Genomic DNA, 22527 nt, shown 5'->3' on the forward strand with positions numbered 1-22527 from the left:
TGCATCGTTATTAACATATATAAAAACATAAGAAATGTTATGCTATTGTATTTTCATAAGTATGTGTTTGCCTTTCACTATGATTTATATTATACTATAAAAATACATAATTTAAAAAATATATCAGTCACAAGCTATAAGAGGCTGGTTTTGAGTGACTGGCATTGGAATAAAAGATAATAAAAATTCTATTTGAGCAATAATGTCTTAAGAGAAGCTATTACAGCTGTCTTAAAGTCTATGTTTATCACTACCTTTCCATTCTGTTCACTTTAGCAGTTTATTTATGTAGGCTACATGTTCATCATCAGTGCAGTTCAACAAGGAATTAACTTTCAATAAATTAATTCCTATACCGTATAAAATGTTTAATATAAAGTAAGTTTGAAATTAGTTACATTAATTTTCGGGTTGAATATATCTTCACAGACCCAATTTGTGACAAACTTAGCAAAACAATCTCAAAAACAGTGCATTTCAGTGAGTTTACACATAAACCAAAGAACCAGCTTCGGTCTCCATTTATGAGACTCAGTTCTCGGTGTTCTCTCTCTCTCTCTCTCTCTCTCTCTCTCTCTCTCTCTCTCTCTCTCTCTCTCTCTCTCTCTCTCTCTCTCTCCTCCGCAGTCTCCCCGCGGTCTCCCCCTCCCTCCCCAGTCTGCCTGATTGGGAACACCCAGACCGGGATCCCCGGCGTTCCTGGCATCCATCCCAAACCCACCACAGCCGGGTAAAACAACGTCCTAAAGCGTATTTCATTGAGAAAGACGGAGTATTGCAGTTAACATATTTGACTGCAATGTTACACCTGCCGCAGGATGTTGTCTCTAGATCTGGAAACTGACACTACTGCGGAGGACACAGCGCCTAGCTCCCCTGATGGTGGCGCGGAGACACCGGCCACTCTCGATGTGCTGGAAGAGGTATGAGATGAGTCTTATGACTGCCATCATCAGTGCTGTTTCATAGTCATGGAGGAGAGGGATTTCTGCATTATATCCTCATGTAGACTGTAATTGTCTTATTGTGGTTTGACTTCTTCCAGTAAAAGGCTGGTCCACACAGTATGTCTGAGATTGAAAAAAATATAATTGTATAGCCTGCTAAATTCACTTATAAAAGAAACTGTTAAAAGTGATACCCTTAAAATGTATCTGCTTCCAATTGATGCATAAACTTCATGGTGCACAAGTTATTGATAATCAGCCTATAGGCTAAAAAAAAGTTTTTTTAAAGAGATTATTGACTGCAGATCATGAGTAATAAACTCACAGGATGCTATAATGGTTTATACTGGTATTAGGAGAATGTTTGAGACGCCTCGTAAATTTTTTTGTGGAGATAGCCTATTTTAAAATCAGTGCTGCTGCTTGATTCCACAATGACAATAATTTTGACAAGACAGGACAAACGTTGACTGAATTTAGAAAGTGCATTTGTATTTTACATCAGGAGTAGCTCTAAATGCGTTATAAATGTCTAAATGTGTTATATATTCACTGCACTCAACCACACACTTTATATGATTGATTAACACCTCTGGAATACACTGCGGTAATTATGGAACTGCAGTTAAGGAAAAGATGCCTGCTACTGTAGCTTGAGAATCACAGAGGGAGTTAGAGCACTTTTTGAGCAGTTTTTAAAACCTTTATATAGGCTAACATACTAAAAAGTCTGTGACTGATGCTGAGTCAAATCTGCATCTCTGGGTTCATATGGTTTTGTGAAGCATTCATGCCCTGCAAGTTCTGAATTTCCCTCAGCTTACAAACAAATCCTGCTCGCTGGATCTCAGAACTGTAATTTGCTTCTTTTTTCTTTTTTTTTCTTCTGAAAAATTACATTTGAACTGACATGTTGATTTGACTGGTATTTTCAAGATCTTATTCTTTATCTAAAGCAGTAAACATAAAATAAATATGATTGAATTGTGTTGATTATACTGCATATATTTTGCAGTGCCTATATATATATATATCACAGCACTTTCAAATTAAACTTATTTTCTTTAAAACAACTGACAAACAAAATCAGTGCTTCCACGTTTGGTATTCCTGATGTCATTATCAAGCTTTAACTATAATGCTTTTGTATCTTAAATCATATTATGCCCAAAGTTTCAGATCAGTGAGGATAAGAGCAGTTTTTCTAGAGTATGCTTTTGAATGGCTGACTGTTAGCTCTGTCAGAGTATTCTCTTTCATGCTGGATTTCTATTATTGATGTTGCGCCTCACTCTTCCCTCTTTAAAAGCCTTTCAACCCTTATAAATATCAGAAGCAGTGGTATTAGCTGCTGAAATGTACACTTACTGGACAACATAGGCCTACATTCTCAACTCATACAAATATTGAGCATGATACAGTTTTTTTTAACTCAAAACACAAACTTCTCAGATATTTGATAACTAAAAGTAGATTATTATGGTATTTTTAAAAGCTGTAATTTTTTCATCATAATTTCTATTCAGCTCACTTGAACCCTTTGAATGAGATTCAAACTCACAATTAGGAGCAAGGTCCTTTTCCACTTCTGTGCTTTACTAAAGAATGGAATCAAGTTCAGATTTAGCACACAAAATCATTGCTGAGCCACTCTCCTGCAGGTTGAGTAAAAACAAAAATGTAAAAAATTCAATGGATTTTGTCTGCCATTGGCTCAAGACAAAGTGGCAATGACATCAGCATGTTTTGTTTCTACTGATCATTGCATGGATACACAGGGCCCTCATGATGAGGAAAAGAAAAATGTCATTACAAAATTGAATTACCTGCAAAATGGTCAAATGGTTAACAAGTCTAAAGCAAGTGAGTGCTTATAGGCTTAATAGACGTTTTCTTGAGACTTTGTGTCAGGATGTACTATAAGTAATTAAGTCTAAACTGAGGGATTGCTACAAATCCTCAGTCTTGTCAGGCCCCACTTTCTCACAAAGATCTATATCCCTCTAGTCATGTTCAGGGTTTACTCTTAATGCGTTGTCTGCACTTTGTTTGAAGTAGACTCAAATGAAAACATTTTATTTTAAACTTATTTTATTTTTATTAGAAGTGTACATGAAGAGGTTAAAGGTATAGGACATTTAAGATGCACTGGAGAGCTAAGGCACTGTTATTTTATTATTTATACAATATTATTATACTATTTATTATTATTTCAAATAAGGTTTTATTGTTATATTTCCAGTTTTCATTTTAATTTTCGATTAGGTTTTACTAACTTTGTGCTTTTGACATTGTTATTACTGTTTTAATTATTAATATTTGACTCAGATTTTTTATTTCAGTTTTAGCTGACATAATTTTAGTACTTCAGCCTCAACTTATTTCACTTTTTCACACATTTCTAATTTTTATGATAATTTATATGATTATTTCAGCTTTATTTCAATTACGGAAAATTAGTTTTAAAAGGTACAGTAAGCGATTTCTGAGAAATGCTGTTAAAAAGTGGATTGAACCGAGCACCGAAACACACACTTGAGGCCAATCAACAGTGAGGTGTGTTTATACACTTATTAGGCCTGTGTTGCATAGCAGGTTAGGCTGCGTTCGAAATCACATACTCTCTTAGGTTGGTACTTATTTTGAATAAGTACTTCACAACCGCTAAAAATGTTCTATATTGTATAAATGTGTAGTAGGAATATAACCTGGATGTACTACATTTGCCATGTTGTCTTTATCATGTGAGCCTACCAGCATCAGTTACATTGCTTCACTTCCATTCATAAATCATCTCCCGTGGCCTCATGGGATAGCAAAGTGTCCATCGAATGCACACTTTAGCATCTCGCCAGAAGAAGTATGCCTACTCTTTTATGACTACTATGAATTCGGACATACTTATTTTGTCACTCAATTTTCATTTTTTATGCTATATCGGATGCCGCCTGAATTTTGGGGGTGGACCTATCAAGATAGGAGTATGATCTTTCTGGTGATTTCAAATATCAGCAGCATTTCTCAGAAATCGCTTTAGTAGTTTTAGTTTTAACTACACTGATGTGAGGAAATACGATCCCCTCGTACATTATCATTGTCTTACATAAGTGAAACTAAATCTCTGATGGTTTGTTTATTCATTACCTCTTGTTTTCTCGTTCACAGCAAGTCTGTCTCCCTTACAATATGCTAATTACTCTTTATCTTTCTCATTATTCCTTGTAGCAATGGCCAATAAAGCAGTCCCTGAGTGCCTCTATGTGCCGCGAGACGCACTGGCGTTGCCTTCTCCTTTCCTTGCTCATGTATAGCTGCCTCGGTGCCGTGGCCTGGTGTCAGCTCACCCAGGTCACCAAGCTGAGCTTCGATTCCTCCAGTACTTCCCTCACAGCCTCAATGAACTCTCTTAGAGGAGGTCGCTCCATGATATACCACGAGAGCCCTTGCTCTGACGGTTATGTGTACATCCCCTTGGCCTTCCTGCTCATGCTCTACGCCGTTTACCTTATGGAGTGCTGGCACTGTCGCGCCCGCAGCGAGTTGCAGTGCAAGGCCAACGTTGAGAGCGTGTACGAAAGGGTTCTGCGCATGCGTCAAGCCCGACCGTGCGTCTGGTGGAAAGCCATCAGTTACCATTTTGTACGTAGGACTCGGCAAGTGACGCGTTACAGGAATGGAGATGCCTACACGACCACGCAGGTTTTTCATGAGCGTGTTAACACGCACGTGGCAGAGGGCGAATTCGACTACAGCCGCTGCGGAATGAGAGACGTCTCACGAAATTTGCGCGGACTGGAGGGTCACGCAGCGACGCGATTGCATTTCTCCAAGTGCTTCAGCTTCGCAGGAGCGGGTCCTGAAAATTCATACCTCAACCAGCGAGCCAGGTTCTTCTCGGAAATCGAGGGTTTGGACGACTACATGGAAGCCAGAGAAGGCATGCTTCTGAAGAACGTCGACTTTAAAGAGCACCTCATCGCTTATGTGGATCCCGATCAACTCCCGTGGTACACCTCGCGGGTCACCTTCTGGATAGCGGCTCTCCTCATGCTCTCCTGGCCACTGCGAGTGCTAATCGAGTACCGGACGGCGTTTGTGCACTACCAAGTCGAGAAACTCTTCGGACTAGAGTATAGCAACAACAGCCCGTCTCCAGAGGCTGATGCCACCGTGTTGGACACTCGCTATGGCCTTCCAAGAGTAGAAACGGTGGATAGTACGGAGCTGGAATGGCACATTCGTTCAAACCGCCAGCTTATACCCAGCTACTCGGAAGCCATGCTGATGAACCTGGGGGCTTCTGGGTCAAACCACAGAGACAGCATTTGCTCCAATCGATTGCTGTTGGACAGCTGCTCAACGCAGAGCTACGGGACGTTGGTGCAGAACTGTGAGCACTGTTGCCAAGAAGAAGGCGACCGAAGACAGCCAACGATCAGCTCTAGCTGTTCCTCCATCTTTTCTCGGCACACCTTCCACTCCCGTTTGTCCCTGGACACCTCGCACTTCTCGTTGTGCCGCATGTACGGCTCCAGGCGCACTATGGGACTGTGGAGAAGCCGTAGTAGTACACTTACAGAGCGCTGCTGCCCTGATGAGCAGTGCTGCAGGTCTTACACCAGTCAGCTTGCCCTTAATGACAGCCCGCCGAATTACCAAGACGCTCGCTTCTTCCCAGTCCTCATAGTACATCGGCCTGAGGGCTGTGGGGACTCCTCAGAGGTGAGGAGTTATTATGTTCGTAGAGACTCCTGTTGTGTGGAGACTTCGGTTTAAAGTGTCTTGAACTTGTCAGGACTTGAACTTGACTATTTCAGTGATAGAAAAGGTTCGTTAAACATCATTATTTGCACTACGCAGAAAGTGGCCAACATGGCTTTTTCATTTAGAGGAATTGCTTGGCGTCGAACTGATGAAGTGTGTTCTCATGAAATATATCTTGCTCTAAAAGCTAACTTTGACGAGCAGGACGAGGCCGAGGGCCGTGAGAGAGCGGTGCGCTCTCGGCCTTGTCCTGCTCGCCACACTAACACATGCTAAATTATAAATGTGGCGTATTCAGGCCAGCATTGAAGACTGTTTTGTTTACATTTTGATTTAAATTAAAGGGCTGGATTGGAATTATCAACCATTAATTGACACTGGTTATTAACGGTTGGCTGACAAATGTCAGTTAAATTTATATATATATTTAATTTTTTATTAATAATACAGATGTTTTGATGTTTTATCAAATTAATTTATCAAAGCTTGAGAAAAAGATTAGCATTCCTATGATTATTAAAGACTACAAATATTTATTTGTTAAATAAAAGAAATTGGAATATCCCTAAATCTTTAAATAAAAATAGATTTTAATACATTCTTTAAAAGTTTGTAACCTTTACTGATATCTTTTTGGATATTTTATATTTCTTTTATCATTAGTAGTTGTTTTTGTGTTATTTTGTTAATGCTGCTGATCCATTGAATGAATATGTTGGCATCAAATAATTGTATGATGTTCAGTTTATATAAGCTACGGTTGCATGGCAATTTGCTCACATTGTTTCAAAGAAGCAGGTGATCTATGTATGCAGCTTGTTGGATACTGTCCCTCTGAAGAGATTTCCAGAAAGAGCAATATGGTCCTTCACACCTTGGTATATCAATGTGTCCCTGTGACAGAAGACATCACATTCAAAATACATCGGCTCATAAAATGAGTTTAATGAGAGAGACTCATCATATCTAGCAATTCCCCTTTAAAGTGAATGTAATGGCCTGACCTGTATGTTTGAAGGTTGTGAGAAAGACAAGAAATGCTGTTGAAATGGCAGTGACTGTTAAAAAAATAGTGCAGAATAAAATTGCACCAGTGCTAAAACATGTTACAAAATGTCCCCCGGAACGTCTTTTATATACACCGATTTGTTCATTGTTTTCATGTGTAGATGTGGTCATGATTGATTTTGTTTGCTCTATTGTGTAGTCAGCATTGTCTCATATTGTGTGAAACTATTGTGATGGAATCCTCCGCCTGTCAGGAGGAATCCTATATTCATCCCAGATGCTGCATGGAATTATATGGTGTGTTCTTGGCCCATAACTCGCTTGCCAAAGTCAAAACAGCTGTGCACCAGAAAGTAGCTGAACTGTGCTAGAATCACTCACAACAAATCTTGTAAAAGAGATGCATTTTGGGGCTGCTCTCCTTAGGTCAACTTAATTTGCTGGGATATTATTATTATAATAATAATTATTTGCATATGTAATGTCGAAAACACAAAATATTTCTTGTCTCATCACATTCAGATATGAATCATATACATATCATATTTTTGATTCACATTTTCAATATTACAGTCAGTCTTACTGTCAAACGGATCAGATATTACGTTATTTACGTATCTTACCATGCTCTCTTCCTCTGTTAAAACATTGGAATTCGCACTCCTCTTCTGTGAACAGACCGGAACAGACCCGCCTTTTGATTGGCCATCTTGGAACGGTCAACGTGTCATCAACTGACGAAATTTAACTTTTTACAGGTAAGAAATGTGTTGCTTTGTGCTTTTATATGAATTAACTATGGTACTTTAAAAAAAAACTTTTTTTACTTTTATTAGGCCTATAGTAACTTTTAATGTCCTGTTAGTTGAAGCAGTTTTCTTGTTGTAGCCTACTGTGTTAGCCAAATCATCTCCAGGTGTTAATACATCTGACTCTCGAATTTTCACGGACCGGTTATGACTGTTCCAATATGTCGGACGGCTATATAACCCAATGAGGCATCTATTTATGTGTAATCCCTAGTTAATGTCAAGGAGCCATGGCAGCCGCTCTGCAGCAAAACAAGCGCGGCTCGTTGCTATGCCTACTTTTGAGCGCTGTCTGAGCTCTGGTAACTTTAAAACGTTACCTGTCAGCGACGCGCTTTGCTTGTTTTATTAAAAAGTATTTTAAACTCAATTTCGGTCTAAACATTTGATTAAAACTGCTGTGAAAAATAAATGTAATGAAATTTCCAGTGTGATCTCTGTGCTGTGATTCCTGTGGAGACGTGATTTGTGAAGTGTGGCGGTAGGTGGCTTTTCATAGTAACAACACAGTCAGTGGCTTAGGCTATGTTTTTTTTATATATATATTTTATGTATTTATTAATTGGGTTGATATGTAGTGTTTTACAGCAGGCTCCAGATGTCTTTTAATAGCTAAAAAGGCTGCTTTTTTTTAACCCAGCAGGCTTTAAGAATCAAATAATCAATTTCTATTTGATCCTTGTTTCTATTTTAGACAATGTCCCATAAGGCCTCACAGACAACCATGAGTTTACAGCATGCAAACTGGAGACCAGAGCACCATAGCAAGCGCAGAGAGGAGTGTCTTTACAAACAGTTTCTGAATAACACAAGCCAGCACCTTTCTTTCTCTGAAGAAGTTATTTGTGAGATGGGAACCATTTCATACAGAAAATTTGATTTTAGCTGGCTTTTCCATACCACAGGCCCCTTAGCACCATCTACAACATTAAAGAAAAAAAAGAAGCATGGAAAGAAAAAAAGAAACTGTTACATGAATACTTTAACCCAAGAAGAAGGCAGAATTTCATTACAGGCTCCGGCACAAAATAAGACTAGTAATCTGTTGCAGCAGAGGAAACAACACAGGTAATACTGTCACAGAATCTTCTGCTTTCATCAAAATGCTTTTATAATTGGATATCCACCCACAAATGAAAATTCTGTCATCATTTACTCACCCTTATGTGTTCCAAACTTACGAATGAAAAAGAAGATATTTTGAAGAATGTTGGTAACTCAAAAGCTTCTGTTACATTGTGCTTTTTGTCCATACAATGTAAGACAATGGGAACCAAAACTGTGGTTACCAACATTCTTCAAAATACCTTTCTTGTGTGTATGTCACACAGAAGAAAGAAATGCACACAGGTTTGGAATTACATGAGGGTATTGACAAAGTTTTCATTTGGGAGTGGATTATCCCTTTAACACACTTGAATTTCACATTGTTGTTGTTGATATTTTGTGGTGTCTGTCCTTATTTAACAGGATACCAGGTTATGGGCTCTCTCCAATAAGCATCAATGTGCAGAACCACTTAAATAAGACTGCAACTGTGACCGTCAAGCACATTGAGATCCCACAGACCCCTCGTCTGCAGGATATTCTGAATCCACGTCCAGGCAGCCATGTCACAGAGAATGCCTTTACACAGGAGAACTTCTCAGGTAGACTTACTTATGTAGTGTGGTTGTTTACTTGCAGTTAAAGTGCACTATTAGTGTTAAAAATGCTTTAAAAGAGCTCTTAGTGACCCTAATTACACAGTGCGGTTGGAGGCCATCTTAACGCATCAAGAGCAGTTAATGGACCACAAGAAGAGCTTCACCCTGGCAAAGCATGTTAATCTGTCAGCTCAAAATACATCTTTAAATTCATATTAAAAAAAAAATGGGCTCAGAAAGACAACATTTTTTTTTTAAAGAAATGTATACTTTTAAGATTAATCAAAAGTGCCAGTAAAATTTTATACATTGTTAAAAAAAAATCTGTCAAATACTTTAAATGCTGCTATTTTGAACGGTCTATTCACCAAAGGTTTCCACAAAAATATTAAACTGTTTTCGACATTGATCAAAGTAAAAGCAAATCTTGAGCACCACATCCTTCTGAAGGATCATGTGACGAATAATGAGTAATGGCTACTGATAATTTAGCTTTGCCATGATCATTGCATTTTAGTTGTTTTAAATAGTCAAATATCTGACTGGATTATTGAACAAATAAATGCAGCCTTGGTGAGCATAAGAAAATTATTTTCATCTTACTGATGTTTACAACATGGTGTTGTATTTATTATAATATAATATAAACCCTTTTAAGGCAGTAATTAATTGAAGTAGAAAATAAATATATTTTCCATCTAATTTTTTTTGCTCAGCTCAACATAGTAAGAAATGGAAGTTGAAGGTGGTACCGCAAGATTTGCAGGCTCTCATTGTCTCAGCCCTTGAGGATCCAGTGAAGAGAGTTCAGATGACTTCTGCAGTGTGCCAGTATGCCATGAGGACACCTAACACACCCGCCAGAGACATTCTACGAAACATGATAAAACAAGGTGCATAAATGAAAGGAGACCATTACTTGAAAACTAAAAATGTCATTTAAAATAAACTCTAAAACAAACATTAATATCACAAGTAAAGCAATCTATCCTACTCCGATGTTGACTCAAAATGACCATCATATGTTATGACTCAGACCCCTCTGGCACGGGTGCAGACAGCTGGCTGGCGGCGCAGTGCTTGGCTATCGACGGTGATGCAAGTCAAGCTGTCATACAGAGACTCCTGTCACAGCACTTCCTTAGAGACGCTCTTTCAGATCAGGAGCAGTCTATGAAGTTACTCTCACACATCAGCAGCAAGACTGTGAGTCTCTCTCGCACTGGTTTTTGCATAAAAGACACATATTTTTGCATATCATTTATGACTATGTAAACTTTTATCTTGTTCACATTTTGTCATAAACGTAAGTTTAAAAGTTTGGGGTTGATTTTTATGTTTTTGAAAGAAGTTTCTTATGCTGCATTTAATATTGTGAAATATTATTACTATTCTAAATTACTGTATACATATATATATATATATATATATATATATAAATATTTATTCCTGTAATGGCAAAACTTAGTTTTCCACCACCATTCATCAGTGTCAAATAATACTTAAAGAAATAATTGCAATTTGCTGATTTGGTGCTCAAGAAATATTTTTTATTATATTATCAATGTTTTTTTTTTTTTAATCTTTTGCTGATAATTTACTGACCCCCATGTCATCCAAGATGTCCATTTCATTCTTCCTTCAGTCGAAAAGAAATTAAGGTTTTTGATGAAAACATTCCATGATTTTTCTCCATATGATGGACTTCAATGGGAACCAAACGGTTCAAGGTCCAAAAGACAGTTTCAGTGCAAACTGTTCAAAGGGCTTTAAACGATTTCAGACGATGAATAAGGGTCTTTTTAAGCGAAACGATCGCTCATTTAAAAAAAAAAAGACAAAGTTTAAGTTTTATACGCTCAAATGGTTTTATAAGATCGCATCTTTTCCCACATGAAAAAAAGATTTGTTAATTTTGATAAAAAAGTTCGAACAGGAGAGTCACGAATGCGCATCACAGAACAGAACAAGGCGAGCATTTGAGCTTATAAAACATAAACGTTTTTTTTTTTTAATGACCGCTCGTTTCGCTTAATAAGATCCTTATTCATCGTCTGGAATCGTTTAAAGCTCTTTGAACAGTTTGCACTGAAACTGTCTTTTGGACCTTGAACCGTTTGGTTACCAGTAAAGTGCATTATATGGAGAAAAATCCTGGAATGTTTTCATCAAAAACCTTAATTTCTTTTCGAGTGAAGAGAGAAAGACATGGACATCTTGAATGACATGGGAGTGAGTAAATTATCAGCAAAAGTTTTCTTAAAGTGGAAACCATGATACATCTTTGATAAATAGAAAGATCAAAAGAACAGCATTTAATTGAAACAGAAATCTTTTGTAACATCATAAATGTCTTTACTGTCACTTTTAATCAATTTAATGCATCCTTGCTCAATAAATATTTCTTTCTTTCAAACTAATATTTTTGACCCCCCCTATATTTCGCATGGTATTTCCCATCCAGACACTAGTACGCTCTCTTCTAGCAGAAGAGTTAAACAGCGCTAACTGGAGAATGCGAGTTCAGGCCTGTACAAGCATTGCACAGCTCAAAAGTCAAATCAACAAGGTATCATAATATAATTCTTTAAGACATTTCAGACACCTATATCTACATATCTAATATCTCCAAGATTGCTGAACATGCTAGAAATGCTTTTCATGCAGGATGTTTGCAACAAACTGATACACATGATGTGGAACGACTGGAGCTGTGCTGTTCGTCATGCTGCAGCACTGGCTCTGAGTAAACTGAACGTGGCCAGAGAAATGCACAGTGAGCTGAGGTTACTATCTCAACCCAACAGACACATCAAAGCATTTATATTCAGTTAATTCTTAATAGACAATCAATTTCTCCACAGCGAAAAACTGGAGGAGGGTCCAACCGCTTGGCGTCTGGAAGCGCTGATCTTAATTGGTCAACTCAAAATAATGACACCCAAGCTACTGCCCACTTTCCTTCAGTGCTTTAAAGATGACTATGTGACTGTGCGCAAACAAGCTTGCTTGACTGCAGCCTCTCTGATGATGGAAGACCAGTCGGTGAGGAGATGAAGGAGCTGTGCAAACGCACAATTGATTGAAAAATAAATTGAGGGTTCACTCGAATAACCGCATAAAACATCTCTACAGGTCGTTGATCAGCTTATTAATCTGATGCAGAATGAGCCAATATGGGAGGTGAAAGTGGAAGCAATTAATGGTGAGCTTGAAAATGACTGCAGGCATTCTATGTTACTATTTTTATGAGTACACTAAAGAAATATCATTATATAAATGAAGCTTTAAAGAAAATAGGTTGGATGAGCCCAGCTGTCCAGGAGTTGCTGATGTGGGCTGTACACCATGAGGAAGAGCCCAGTGTGCGCATTGCTGCCTGTGAGGCCCTGAGCACTTTAGACGCAAAGGGCCCGGAGTTACAGCATTTCCTACAAGAGCGTTATGCACTGGAACGCAACGCTGAGGTGCAAAGGTATGTGCTTATAGACCACTGTCATTTTTGGGAGTAAGATTGTAAAAACTTTTCAGTTTTCTGAATGCTACTTTAATCGTTTTTCTCACTAAGACACATTAAAGATCTTCTGAAAAAGCATGGGTACAGCCTGCAGGGAGATGAAAGCAAGATTCATGAGATAAAGCTCCAGGTTAGTATGGGAATGCAACAGGTGTAAACAATTTTTAAATGCAAGTCATAAAATATGCCCCCCTTGTAGGTTTGCGGGTTAAGAATCACTACTCTATAATAGATATCAGATATAAGAATCACTACTCTATAATAGAAATAGATATCTCAGTATCACACTAATTGCCTGTTGATATTTTTCTGTTTTTCTATAGATGGAGCAGTTGTGTACAAAACACATCATTGCACAGAAAGTACTCTTATTAGAAGAGATGGGAAAGCAGCAACAGCAGAACTTATTGTACTGAATTTATGGTTTCATTTGTCCAACTATATAATATATTCAAATTCCTGAACACTAAATCAAACCTTTTGAGTTGTTCCACCTAAACATAATTCACTCCAGTCACTGACGTTCAAGCAAACAGGCTATAAACGTCCAGAAATGCTTTGATGCATCAAGTATCCCGCAGGTCACTGATTTTACACTGATAGTATATTGAGGTATCAGTAAAAGTAGGCTGTATGTTGTACACAAACTAGGGGTGCACCGATATGAAAATTTTGGCCGATACCGATAACCGATAATTCTTTATATTTGAAAGCCGATAACCGATATATCGGCCGATAAACTTAAATCCAAATTTTTTATCTAATTTTGAGAGCCTGATTTCAAAAACAAAAGTCTCACAATTAAATCCATGTCCCAAGCGCACAATTATAATGATGTTCTCAGCCGATATGACAGATTTGCGTTGCACATGTTGTCCCGAACCAAATTTTCATTTTTTGAAGAGATTTCAATCATATTTCAAAATTTCAAAATTCAAAAACATAAACAGTTCTCAACAAGTGTCTCAGCTGAAGGGAATAATACATTATTTATCGGCTTTAATATATCGGCCACATTTTCTTACCAGGCCGATAACGATAACATTAAAAATGAACATATATCAGCCGATACCGATATGTTGGCCGATATATCGTGCATCCCTAACACAAACAATATAATACATGATGCTGGTTCCTAGCACTGAAAGATTTATTTACTATAATTATTACAAAAGAAAAACTCACAAAAAATTAAACATGCCTGAAAATGTATATATACTGCTGCAGAATATAATCCATAAATCAGTTTTCTCTAATGTATCAAAGTTCCTTGTCAACAACCACTAGGTACACAGAAAAGAACAACATTAAACAAAATATGAAAGCTTATATTTCGATGTATAAAGTCATTTTCATTCCTGTGAATGTCCTCGTCGCTTAAGAATTTGCTTGTACAGGTTCTCAACCTCAGTGACTTGAGCCAGCAGTTGAGTTCTGCCATTGTTCTGATAGGGAGAACAGTTATAATATGAATTTGCATTATAAACGTGACATGTTTGCAAGAATAAAGGTAATGAACATCACATAGAATGTGGTTTCAAATCATAACATATTTATTTGAACCTTTAACCACCATAGATCTGTATATTTTTAGTTCAAATGACCACCATGATTGCACCATGATTGTTTCATTACACCATGAAACATACATACTGAGTGTGTGTATGTGTGTGTGTGTGTATAGACTTACCAGATTACTCAGATAACTACCAGTGTTTGGAATTGCTCGAACAATCTCAATTTTCATTTCCAGGTTCTGAATGAACTCCACCACCATCCCCATGAGCTCTACCAGATATCTGTACACAGATTTATGTTACATTAAACAATAATCAATACTGCAAGTAATTATTTCAATACAAAAGCACAATTTAAAACTCCAAACGAAGACCATTTTGTTTGAGTGGGACATTAAACGCCTCTGACCTGTGAAGATCTGCCTGAATGGGCAGGTTCTGCTGACACAGTGGCTTTGTGAGTCTCTCTAGCAGGATTGTCTGATCTCGCAATACTTCCTGAAGATGGGAAGTGAACTGTTGCAAGGAAGCAAACCTTTGACCTAACAAAGAAACACACTTATTAGTAAAATTTTAATATTCAATATTGAAATGTGGATTTATGCGCGCGATTCTGTTTCCAACACTTACTGAGGTAATGACTGTGAGTGACGTCTGCACCGTCTCTTTCCAGCTTCAGCAGTTCTAAATCTAAACTAGTCTAAAACAATATGATGACAAATAGAAAATCATTTCAGTGGTTTAAGGTTTGAAAATCAAAGAAGTGGCAAAAAAAAAAAAAAAAAAAAAATCACGGCTCTAGTTTGTTTCCAACCTGATCAAGATCATGTCTAATTCTGCTGAGCTGCTCAGCTTCAAGTAAATACGAGGAAAATACTTCTGAATCCTGTGGGAGAGCATCAAGCTCCTCCTATAAGATTCATAACACAAATGCATCACATTAACCACCAGGACAGTTTATAATCAGTGTAAGAAAAAAATAATTCTCTTGGTTTACCTGTGTCATGGTGCCTGATGTTACACATCTGGCTAAAATCTTAGCGGCAGGTGTCACTGTATAAGTAATGGGGTCCCAGGGATTCATTACATATGTGATTCCAGACCTGGTGGCAATAAAACAAACAAAAAACCCTAATAAATTATGGTGGTTTTTCAGATATGGACATTTTCATGTCCCAGGGAATTGTCTTTTATCAAAACTAACAGATTGCATCTTTTTGTCATAGGCCCTATGAACATTCTTGTTGTGGGAATCATTATGGTAGGAAGAATTATTTCTTTTACCCGCAAAACCTTTGTGTTTGCTTAAACATTTTACATTATCTTGCAATCGTATTGCTTTCCCCCGAAAAAACATTTAAAGTCAGCATGAAACGGAATGCGTATCCAAGTATGCAGATAACATGTAAGGCAGGACTTGATTTTGTCCATGTGGAATTTATTATTTTTATAATTTTTTGTTTGTTTTTTTTGCTTTAAACAACAAAACAATACAAAAGATTACAAGGACAAATGATTTTTTTAAATTTTATTTAAATAATGATGTGCACGGATAAACCTTTTATAATAAATAATACAATATTCCATTAAAAATAGAAATTGTCTACTTTGATTCCATGGTGACTTTAATCTTGAATACCTTTAGGTGCTCTGTGGTCCACTGATGGACATTGGTATTGGAGACATTAAATGAACCCTCGTAAAACATGTTAGACTCTAAAACAATGAACGCCCAGTAAAGTAAAACTAGATAGATAGCTTGTTGCTCTTAGTTGATATGATTAGCAACTGTTATATTAATATAGATACTGACACTATTGCTGCGTGACTTATGATTTTCATATCGTTCCGTATTTTACCTGTCGTTCTTGAATGTGATATCCTTGATCTGCCAGATATTGGCAAATAAAACGTCTGTGTTGTTTCAAATTACCGCCTCTTCGTAACTTCTCACTTGAACACTAGCACAACTACGCAAGCGTCAAAGAAGAGCAGATATCGTCAACAAATGCATACATTTGGCACAGGATTCATCGCTAACCTGAATAATAAGCATATGACATACAGATCATAGAAAATAGAGCGCGATGCGCAATGCAACCGCAACTTCCTTGTCATGAACATTATCAGGTCAGCAGATTCACAAATACATACAAAGAACAACATTTCTGCACTTTAATTAGAAGTAAATAAATATTAATATTATAAATAAACTACAAAAGTATAAACATATGTATATATGACTTGCATATAACGGTTTTTAAAGAATTTCATGATTTATAATTCGTCGAATCAGCAGACATCGAAACCTCACATCACCTAACGTTACTTCAGCAGCTGCGCAGTGAGCACTTCATTGCTGTTTGCATAGGTTCCTGTAATTAAATAATGAAAAGAAGGCATTAAAAAATAGACAAAACCCTTTCTGCAAAGTTAGTTATATATATTTGAGTAAGTCAATCGAAAATATTATTTCAGCGAATAGTTTAATAAATCGTGATGCAGTTATATTTGACATGGTGCGGTAAGAAGCGGGTCACACAATGACAACAACAATCCAGCATAACAAACCCCAGATGTCACTGTTCTAGATTCATACAAGGGTCGTCTGAATCTGTTTATCACGTGCAGTTTGCGTTAACAATAAGGTACAGTAGGAGAAATGTCTGCTACGGCGCGTTTAGCAGCCCCGGTGATGTTGTCACGGTTCCGCGGAGCTCTGGTCGGTTCTGTTTTGGGTGACTGTATAGGCGGTGAGTTTGAAGGCGCCGTGGATGTGCCTTTGGATCGAGTCCTTCAGCATCTCAGCGCTTTGGAGGATGAAACACGGGGCGACGGTGAGCATTCCATATTCACAATGTATATATATTAAAAGAATATCTACTTGAGCCTTGATATTTAATCTCTAACTCTATGATTACGTCAGTATGACCATATCAGAAGGCCATATCACGTACTAGGCTAATATGTGATATATAACCATTGGCAGGTCCTGAAGTCTTTGTTAACCCTATTTTATCCCTCATAAGTGGCCACTCGTAATCTTTCGCGTTCAAAAAAGAGAAGGGAATTTTATGGTAATAGGCCTATTCACCTGATGCACGATTTATTTCAATACAAAATAATACAAATAGTAGAAAAAAAAAACAGTTAGTAATAATAAAAGTTAATGATAGAAGTAAATGTATTTGTATTTATAGTCATAACATATCCAGTATCCAACATATACACACACATCCAGTGGTTGGACAAGTGCGGCTCATGCAACGTTCTCTCAATTTTGTTGCTTGTTTATTTTATTATTGAGAGGAACGTGCAGCACATATTTACATACCTCAAAAATTGCTCTGTATTTTCATACTTCCTATGGTGGTAATGTTTGATCAGGTAGATTAAAAGTGTGATACAAGACCATTTAGCCATTTCTATCCATAAAATTTGATTGTGTGTTTATATAGCAATTGCCAACAAGTTTTGTACCATTTCTACAAAATATTTTCGGTCCTAAGAGAAGTTTTACTTCCATGAAACATTCTTGACTATGAATTCAGTGTTTCTTAGTTAATTTTAGACGACATCTCATCTACATTTTATCCAGGAATTCTTCAGTACAGTGATGATACGGCCATGATGCGATGCGTTGCAGATTCACTCCTCACCAGGATGGCGTTTGATGAACGAGACATGGCTCGAAGGTACATTACTGCTGGAAATGGCTAAAAAAGTCATTTTAAGCAAGTATTTGCTTTTCCCTTATCATCTTACTTGATTCCAGATTTGCAAAGGAGTATAACCTTGCTCCGGATCGAGGTTACGGCTCAGGCGTCATACAGGTTCTGCGGAAGCTTGCATCTCCCCATCTGAAGGATGTCTTCCAGCCGGCACAGGCTCAGTTTGGCGGCCGCGGTTCTTTCGGGAATGGAGGTGCCATGAGAGCAGCACCTTTCGCCCTTGCCTTTAGAAGTCGCAATGATGTCCGCAAGGTGAAAACTTCAGCTTTTAGCATTTTGGGCTAAGTTGCCATAAAACAATGAATTGCAATCAACAATAGCTTTAGACTACATATATATTAGAATGCTAAAAACACACCTAAGCAAGAATTTATTCTATGAATATTTGAATTTTGTGCTGAACAGTTGGCGGCCTTCGAGTCAGAAAGGTTAAAACCACTTATTTAAATACTTCACTAATTTGGACTGTCCCAGGCTAACATTCTGTCCTTGCATTTGCTTTTGGCAGTACTCACGGCTTGGCGCTATGTTAACACACTCGTGCTCTTTGGGCTACAACGGGGCGATGTTGCAGGCCCTTGCTGTCCATCTGTCTCTCCAAGGTGCTTTGGCTCTGCCCAAAGAATTCATCAACAAACTGATCTCAGAAATGGAAGATATGGAAAAAGATGAAACAGCCCAGCTTGATGCTAAAGCGTAAGTGAGCCCATCAAAAAAATGAGCTGCAGGTGTTTGTTTCTTAAAGGTATAGTTCACCAAAAAAAAAAAAAAAATGCAGATTTTATTATTTACTCATCCTCATGTCGTTCTAAACCTGTAGAACACAAAAATATATTTTGAACTTTTAAACTGTTTTTGTTCATTAAATTTTTTTTTTAAATCGCTAAAAGTTTTTGTGATTTGAATAAAGCCTGAAAAAAAAAAACTTGGCTTGAATGAAAATTTGAAATGTTGTCTTGGCAATAAACTTGAAACTAAAACATGATTAAAAAGAAATTTCTCTATGGTTCTGACAAACTATGTTTCATTCCACAGACTCAATTTATCAGACTTCCCATATTGCTCACGTTTGCACAGGGTGAAAGAACTTATGGACAGAAACAGTGTGAGCATTGAGGAGGTCATATCTGAATTGGGTTAGTATTGCTTTGATCATTTTTAGAATGGCATTCTGCTGTGTTTTTCTTTTAGTTGACGCTCTTTCTTTGCATTAGGAAATGGCATTGCTGCCTTACAGTCAGTGCCCACCGCAATCTTCTGCGTGCTGCATTGTTTGGAGCCCCGTGATGGGCTGCCGGAGCAGTTCGGAGGACTGGAGAGGACAATAGCCTACAGCTTGGCTCTGGGTGGCGACACCGACACCATTGCTTGCATGGCAGGGGCAATCGCAGGGGCACATTATGGCATCGACTCCATTCCCCAGAGCTGGCAGATGAGCTGCGAAGGGGTGGCGGAGGCTGACGATTTAGCACACCGTTTGTATGATCTTTACTGCCTTCCACAGTTCGAAGAGGACAGGGGGACAACAAGCTACAAGAATAATCAACTGTACACACACGCCAGTGATCAGCACACCACAAAAACTGACTGACCCACTACACGGCCATATGCAACATGCAGCCACACATAAGAGAAACATTACTTGACATATAGTGTCAAATGCACTTGATTATATACCATCATCTGTGTTTATAAAATTGTGAATCTTCAGTTCAAAATGTTTACAATAAAAAAGAAAAAAAATGGGATGAATTTATTGGTACTAATCTTGTGTTTTATTTCTTTGTCATATTTAAAATGGTTCTAAAAACTATTTGCAGTGAGCTTCAGAAAGTTCAAAAGTGAATTTGATTTTAAATACTAAGTTTTTTTTTTTTATTATAATTTTTATTTTGAGCAAAATTTTGAAAACCTAATTTAAACCTATATAAACAGCATTTTATTAAAATGATCTGTTTATTTAGTATTATTATTTTAACATGAGAATTTTAACATATTTTTCCCCATTTCCAAAATGTAGGCTGGTAGCATGGGTAATGCACATGAATTTTTATGATGAAGGCGATGTCTGCTACCCTTTGTGGGGCTGTTGAGAGGAAATGCAACTACACTTTAGGTGAATGAAATAAACATGTAAAGGCCTGTGGGCAAATTTTCAGGAATAGAGAAATTCAAATCTATAATATATGTAATCACATACTTCAAGATTTTTGGAAACATTACATTTGAATTATTTGGAAAACCCCAAATGAGTTGTTTTCATTCTAGTTGTCACAAGGGCGATATATATAATTTTATACATTTTGAAACATACAGATTACTGCAACATTTGAAAAATAAGTATGATGCACAATATACTGAAAACATATTTTGTATACATGATTTACATGCATGTTTTTGTTTGTTTGTTTGTTTTACACTATTTTAATAGAAAACATGTCTCTTGAACACTCAAAACTACACATACCTTGGTATAATTCAACACAGGGAACTTCACGAAGGCTGTTAGTGACCTGAGGGACAAAGCACAAAGAGCTTTTTACATTGATGTTCCAATCAAAATGTGGCTAAAAATAATTAAATTGGCTCTAGAACCCGCTCTGGGGTACAATTACACACCTAAAGTTCACTATATATATATATATATATATATATATATATATATATATATATATATATATATATATATATATATATATATATATATATATATATATATACTAATATATACACACACACACACAAGGCTGCACTAGGGAACTCGGGACTCGGAGGTCTCTGTTCCAGACCAGTAGGAGTCACTAACGCACCCTGTAATGTCATACCATTAAACAGTAGAAGTAGATAAAAGAAAAAAACACGTGAGTTTGGAGTTTCTGCGATGTTTTTGATTTTTACGAATTAAAATACTTTGGGTGTATGAAGGAATTAAACGACAACTATACAGAGGAGACACATTTGCAAATAGTTAATTTGCTCTCAGTTAATAAATTGCGTTTTGATGAAAAGCACAACCTAATTCAGCGTCTGTTTATGCATTGGACATATTAATAATAATAAAAAAATCATAATGTCGGAGTCCACGACCCCAGGGAAAAAAGTCAATTTGACCGGAAGTGCCAGGAAATTTAAGGACAACGCCGCCGATTGGCATAATCTTATCCAGAAATGGGAGCGATTAAATGACGACGGATCCACGATTGCGACTAAAATTGTTAATTTGGGACTGAACAAAAAGTAAGTTCAATATAGCAATTGGACAATAAATATTAAACGATATACAAAAAATCTGCCTGCTCTTTTACACCTGTAGCCTGTTTTCCCTGTCATCTCTGTTCCCAGATCAAATATGGAGTCTGATATGGTGATGGAAGGAGGCAGTTTGGCAGCTGGAGACCCTTCAAAGAATCTTAAACAGAACAACCAAGAGCTTGAGGAAGAATGTGTGAAGTTACAAGATGTTGTGGATAAAATGGTACAGTTTTGGAGAAGGAGTTTTACCAGTATTGTGTTTTTGTAACATATTTATGTAGTCCAAATTGTTTCACCAAAGGCAAACATACTGTCAAAGATGGAGAAAATGGTCAGTGATGAGCGTGGGATCTGTGAGCTAGAAGCATTCCAGTATGGAGAGAAAGGAAGAGCAGAACCACTGTTCCACACGTGGCCCACGCACCAGTTTGGTATGAGAAAGAAAGGCTCATAATCACATACCAAGTTATCCCACTTTCTATTAATGTTAATTTTATCGATATGTCCAGTTTACTTAAGTAGAATTTGCTTGGTTCTAAAATTAATAACAATAAATACCACCCTGCAAATGTGACTCCTTAAGACACCCATAATATAATCATATATTATTTGCAGATTGGTAGCTGGAATACACATAAATCCTATGTAATCTCAAAGTAATTTTTAAAAATGGAATTACCACTTAAATCCCATGTTATTGACCTTTTGTTTCTTTGTCCTCTTCATGGCAGCTGAAGTATCTTCTAAGCTTTACGAGTCATACAAGCAGGAGTTGGCACTGAAGAAGACCATACTTCAGGAACTGGCCCACACTTCTAATACTGATCTTTCTATGGTCTACCTGTCATCCTGGCTGTATCAACCCTACATTGACGACAGTGTAAAATTGCTATTAGAAAGTCTGCTATTAGAAACAGGTCACAGACCTTTGTAATTCTGTCTAGAACAGGGGTGCCCAACCCTGCTCCTGCCGATCGGCTGTCCTGCACAGTTTATCTCCAACCCTAATCAAACACACCTGAAGCAACCAATTAAGGTATTCAGGATCACTTGAACATTAAAGGCAGGTGTGTGTGATAAGGGTTGGATGTGCAGGACAGTCGACAGGCAGGAGCAGGGTTGGGCACCCCTGGTCTAGAATCTATGCATGAGAACAAATTAAAATAATATATCCCAACATGTATATAGCTTTAATCCGTTTTAACCTTCAAATTTTTCTCAGGAAAAATTAAATTATGTTTTTATACTGTAATTTCTTGTCCTATTTCCTTTCTTTACCATACAAAGTCTTAACTCCATAAACTCACTCACAAAAGTTTTAATGAACATGTCCCTT

At 37.3% G+C, this 22527-nt stretch overlaps 5 protein-coding genes across 6 annotated transcripts; 4 read left to right on the plus strand and 1 right to left on the minus strand.

Annotated features, from left to right (window-relative positions):
• The first annotated feature begins 681 nt into the window (after positions 1-681).
• LOC120477130 (transmembrane protein 151B) lies at positions 682-6983 on the plus strand. The gene is made up of 2 exons (XM_039668544.2): positions 682-923; positions 4173-6983. The coding sequence occupies exons 1-2, from the start codon at positions 819-821 to the stop codon at positions 5721-5723; spliced, it is 1656 nt and encodes a 551-aa protein (XP_039524478.2). The 5' UTR covers positions 682-818; the 3' UTR covers positions 5724-6983.
• An 836-nt stretch (positions 6984-7819) lies between these two features.
• Positions 7820-13398, plus strand: heatr4 (HEAT repeat containing 4). Its single transcript, XM_039668530.2, has 12 exons — positions 7820-8009; positions 8223-8596; positions 8999-9177; positions 9891-10067; positions 10211-10380; positions 11639-11743; positions 11842-11960; positions 12039-12219; positions 12310-12379; positions 12460-12649; positions 12743-12821; positions 13015-13398. Exons 2-12 carry the CDS (start codon positions 8226-8228, stop codon positions 13105-13107), a joined length of 1734 nt encoding a protein of 577 aa, XP_039524464.2. The 5' UTR covers positions 7820-8009; positions 8223-8225; the 3' UTR covers positions 13108-13398.
• Positions 13399-13817: 419 nt separating this feature from the next.
• haus2 (HAUS augmin like complex subunit 2) lies at positions 13818-22022 on the minus strand. Of its 2 annotated transcripts, XM_089120432.1 has the most exons (8): positions 21894-22022; positions 20407-20452; positions 15206-15311; positions 15023-15118; positions 14839-14908; positions 14618-14750; positions 14382-14490; positions 13818-14136 (listed from the first exon to the last, which is right to left on the minus strand). In XM_089120432.1, exons 3-8 carry the CDS (start codon positions 15290-15292, stop codon positions 14044-14046), a joined length of 588 nt encoding a protein of 195 aa, XP_088976558.1. In that variant the 5' UTR covers positions 15293-15311; positions 20407-20452; positions 21894-22022; the 3' UTR covers positions 13818-14043. The 2 variants fall into 2 exon arrangements, with proteins under 2 accessions (XP_088976558.1, XP_039524455.2); XM_039668521.2 differs by lacking the exons at positions 20407-20452; positions 21894-22022 and adding an exon at positions 16068-16192.
• On the plus strand, positions 16597-19695 carry adprs (ADP-ribosylserine hydrolase). The gene is made up of 6 exons (XM_039668512.2): positions 16597-17045; positions 17807-17903; positions 17984-18191; positions 18448-18635; positions 18975-19075; positions 19154-19695. Exons 1-6 carry the CDS (start codon positions 16871-16873, stop codon positions 19528-19530), a joined length of 1146 nt encoding a protein of 381 aa, XP_039524446.1. The 5' UTR covers positions 16597-16870; the 3' UTR covers positions 19531-19695.
• Positions 20860-22443, plus strand: cinp (cyclin dependent kinase 2 interacting protein). Its single transcript, XM_039668514.2, has 4 exons — positions 20860-21176; positions 21282-21414; positions 21493-21622; positions 21923-22443. The coding sequence occupies exons 1-4, from the start codon at positions 21010-21012 to the stop codon at positions 22123-22125; spliced, it is 633 nt and encodes a 210-aa protein (XP_039524448.2). The 5' UTR covers positions 20860-21009; the 3' UTR covers positions 22126-22443.
• Positions 22444-22527: the final 84 nt, after the last annotated feature.

The sequence above is a fragment of the Pimephales promelas genome, chromosome 15 (genome assembly GCF_988280905.1).
Source record: "Pimephales promelas chromosome 15, fPimPro1.hap1.1, whole genome shotgun sequence".
Classification (NCBI taxonomy): domain Eukaryota; kingdom Metazoa; phylum Chordata; class Actinopteri; order Cypriniformes; family Leuciscidae; genus Pimephales; species Pimephales promelas.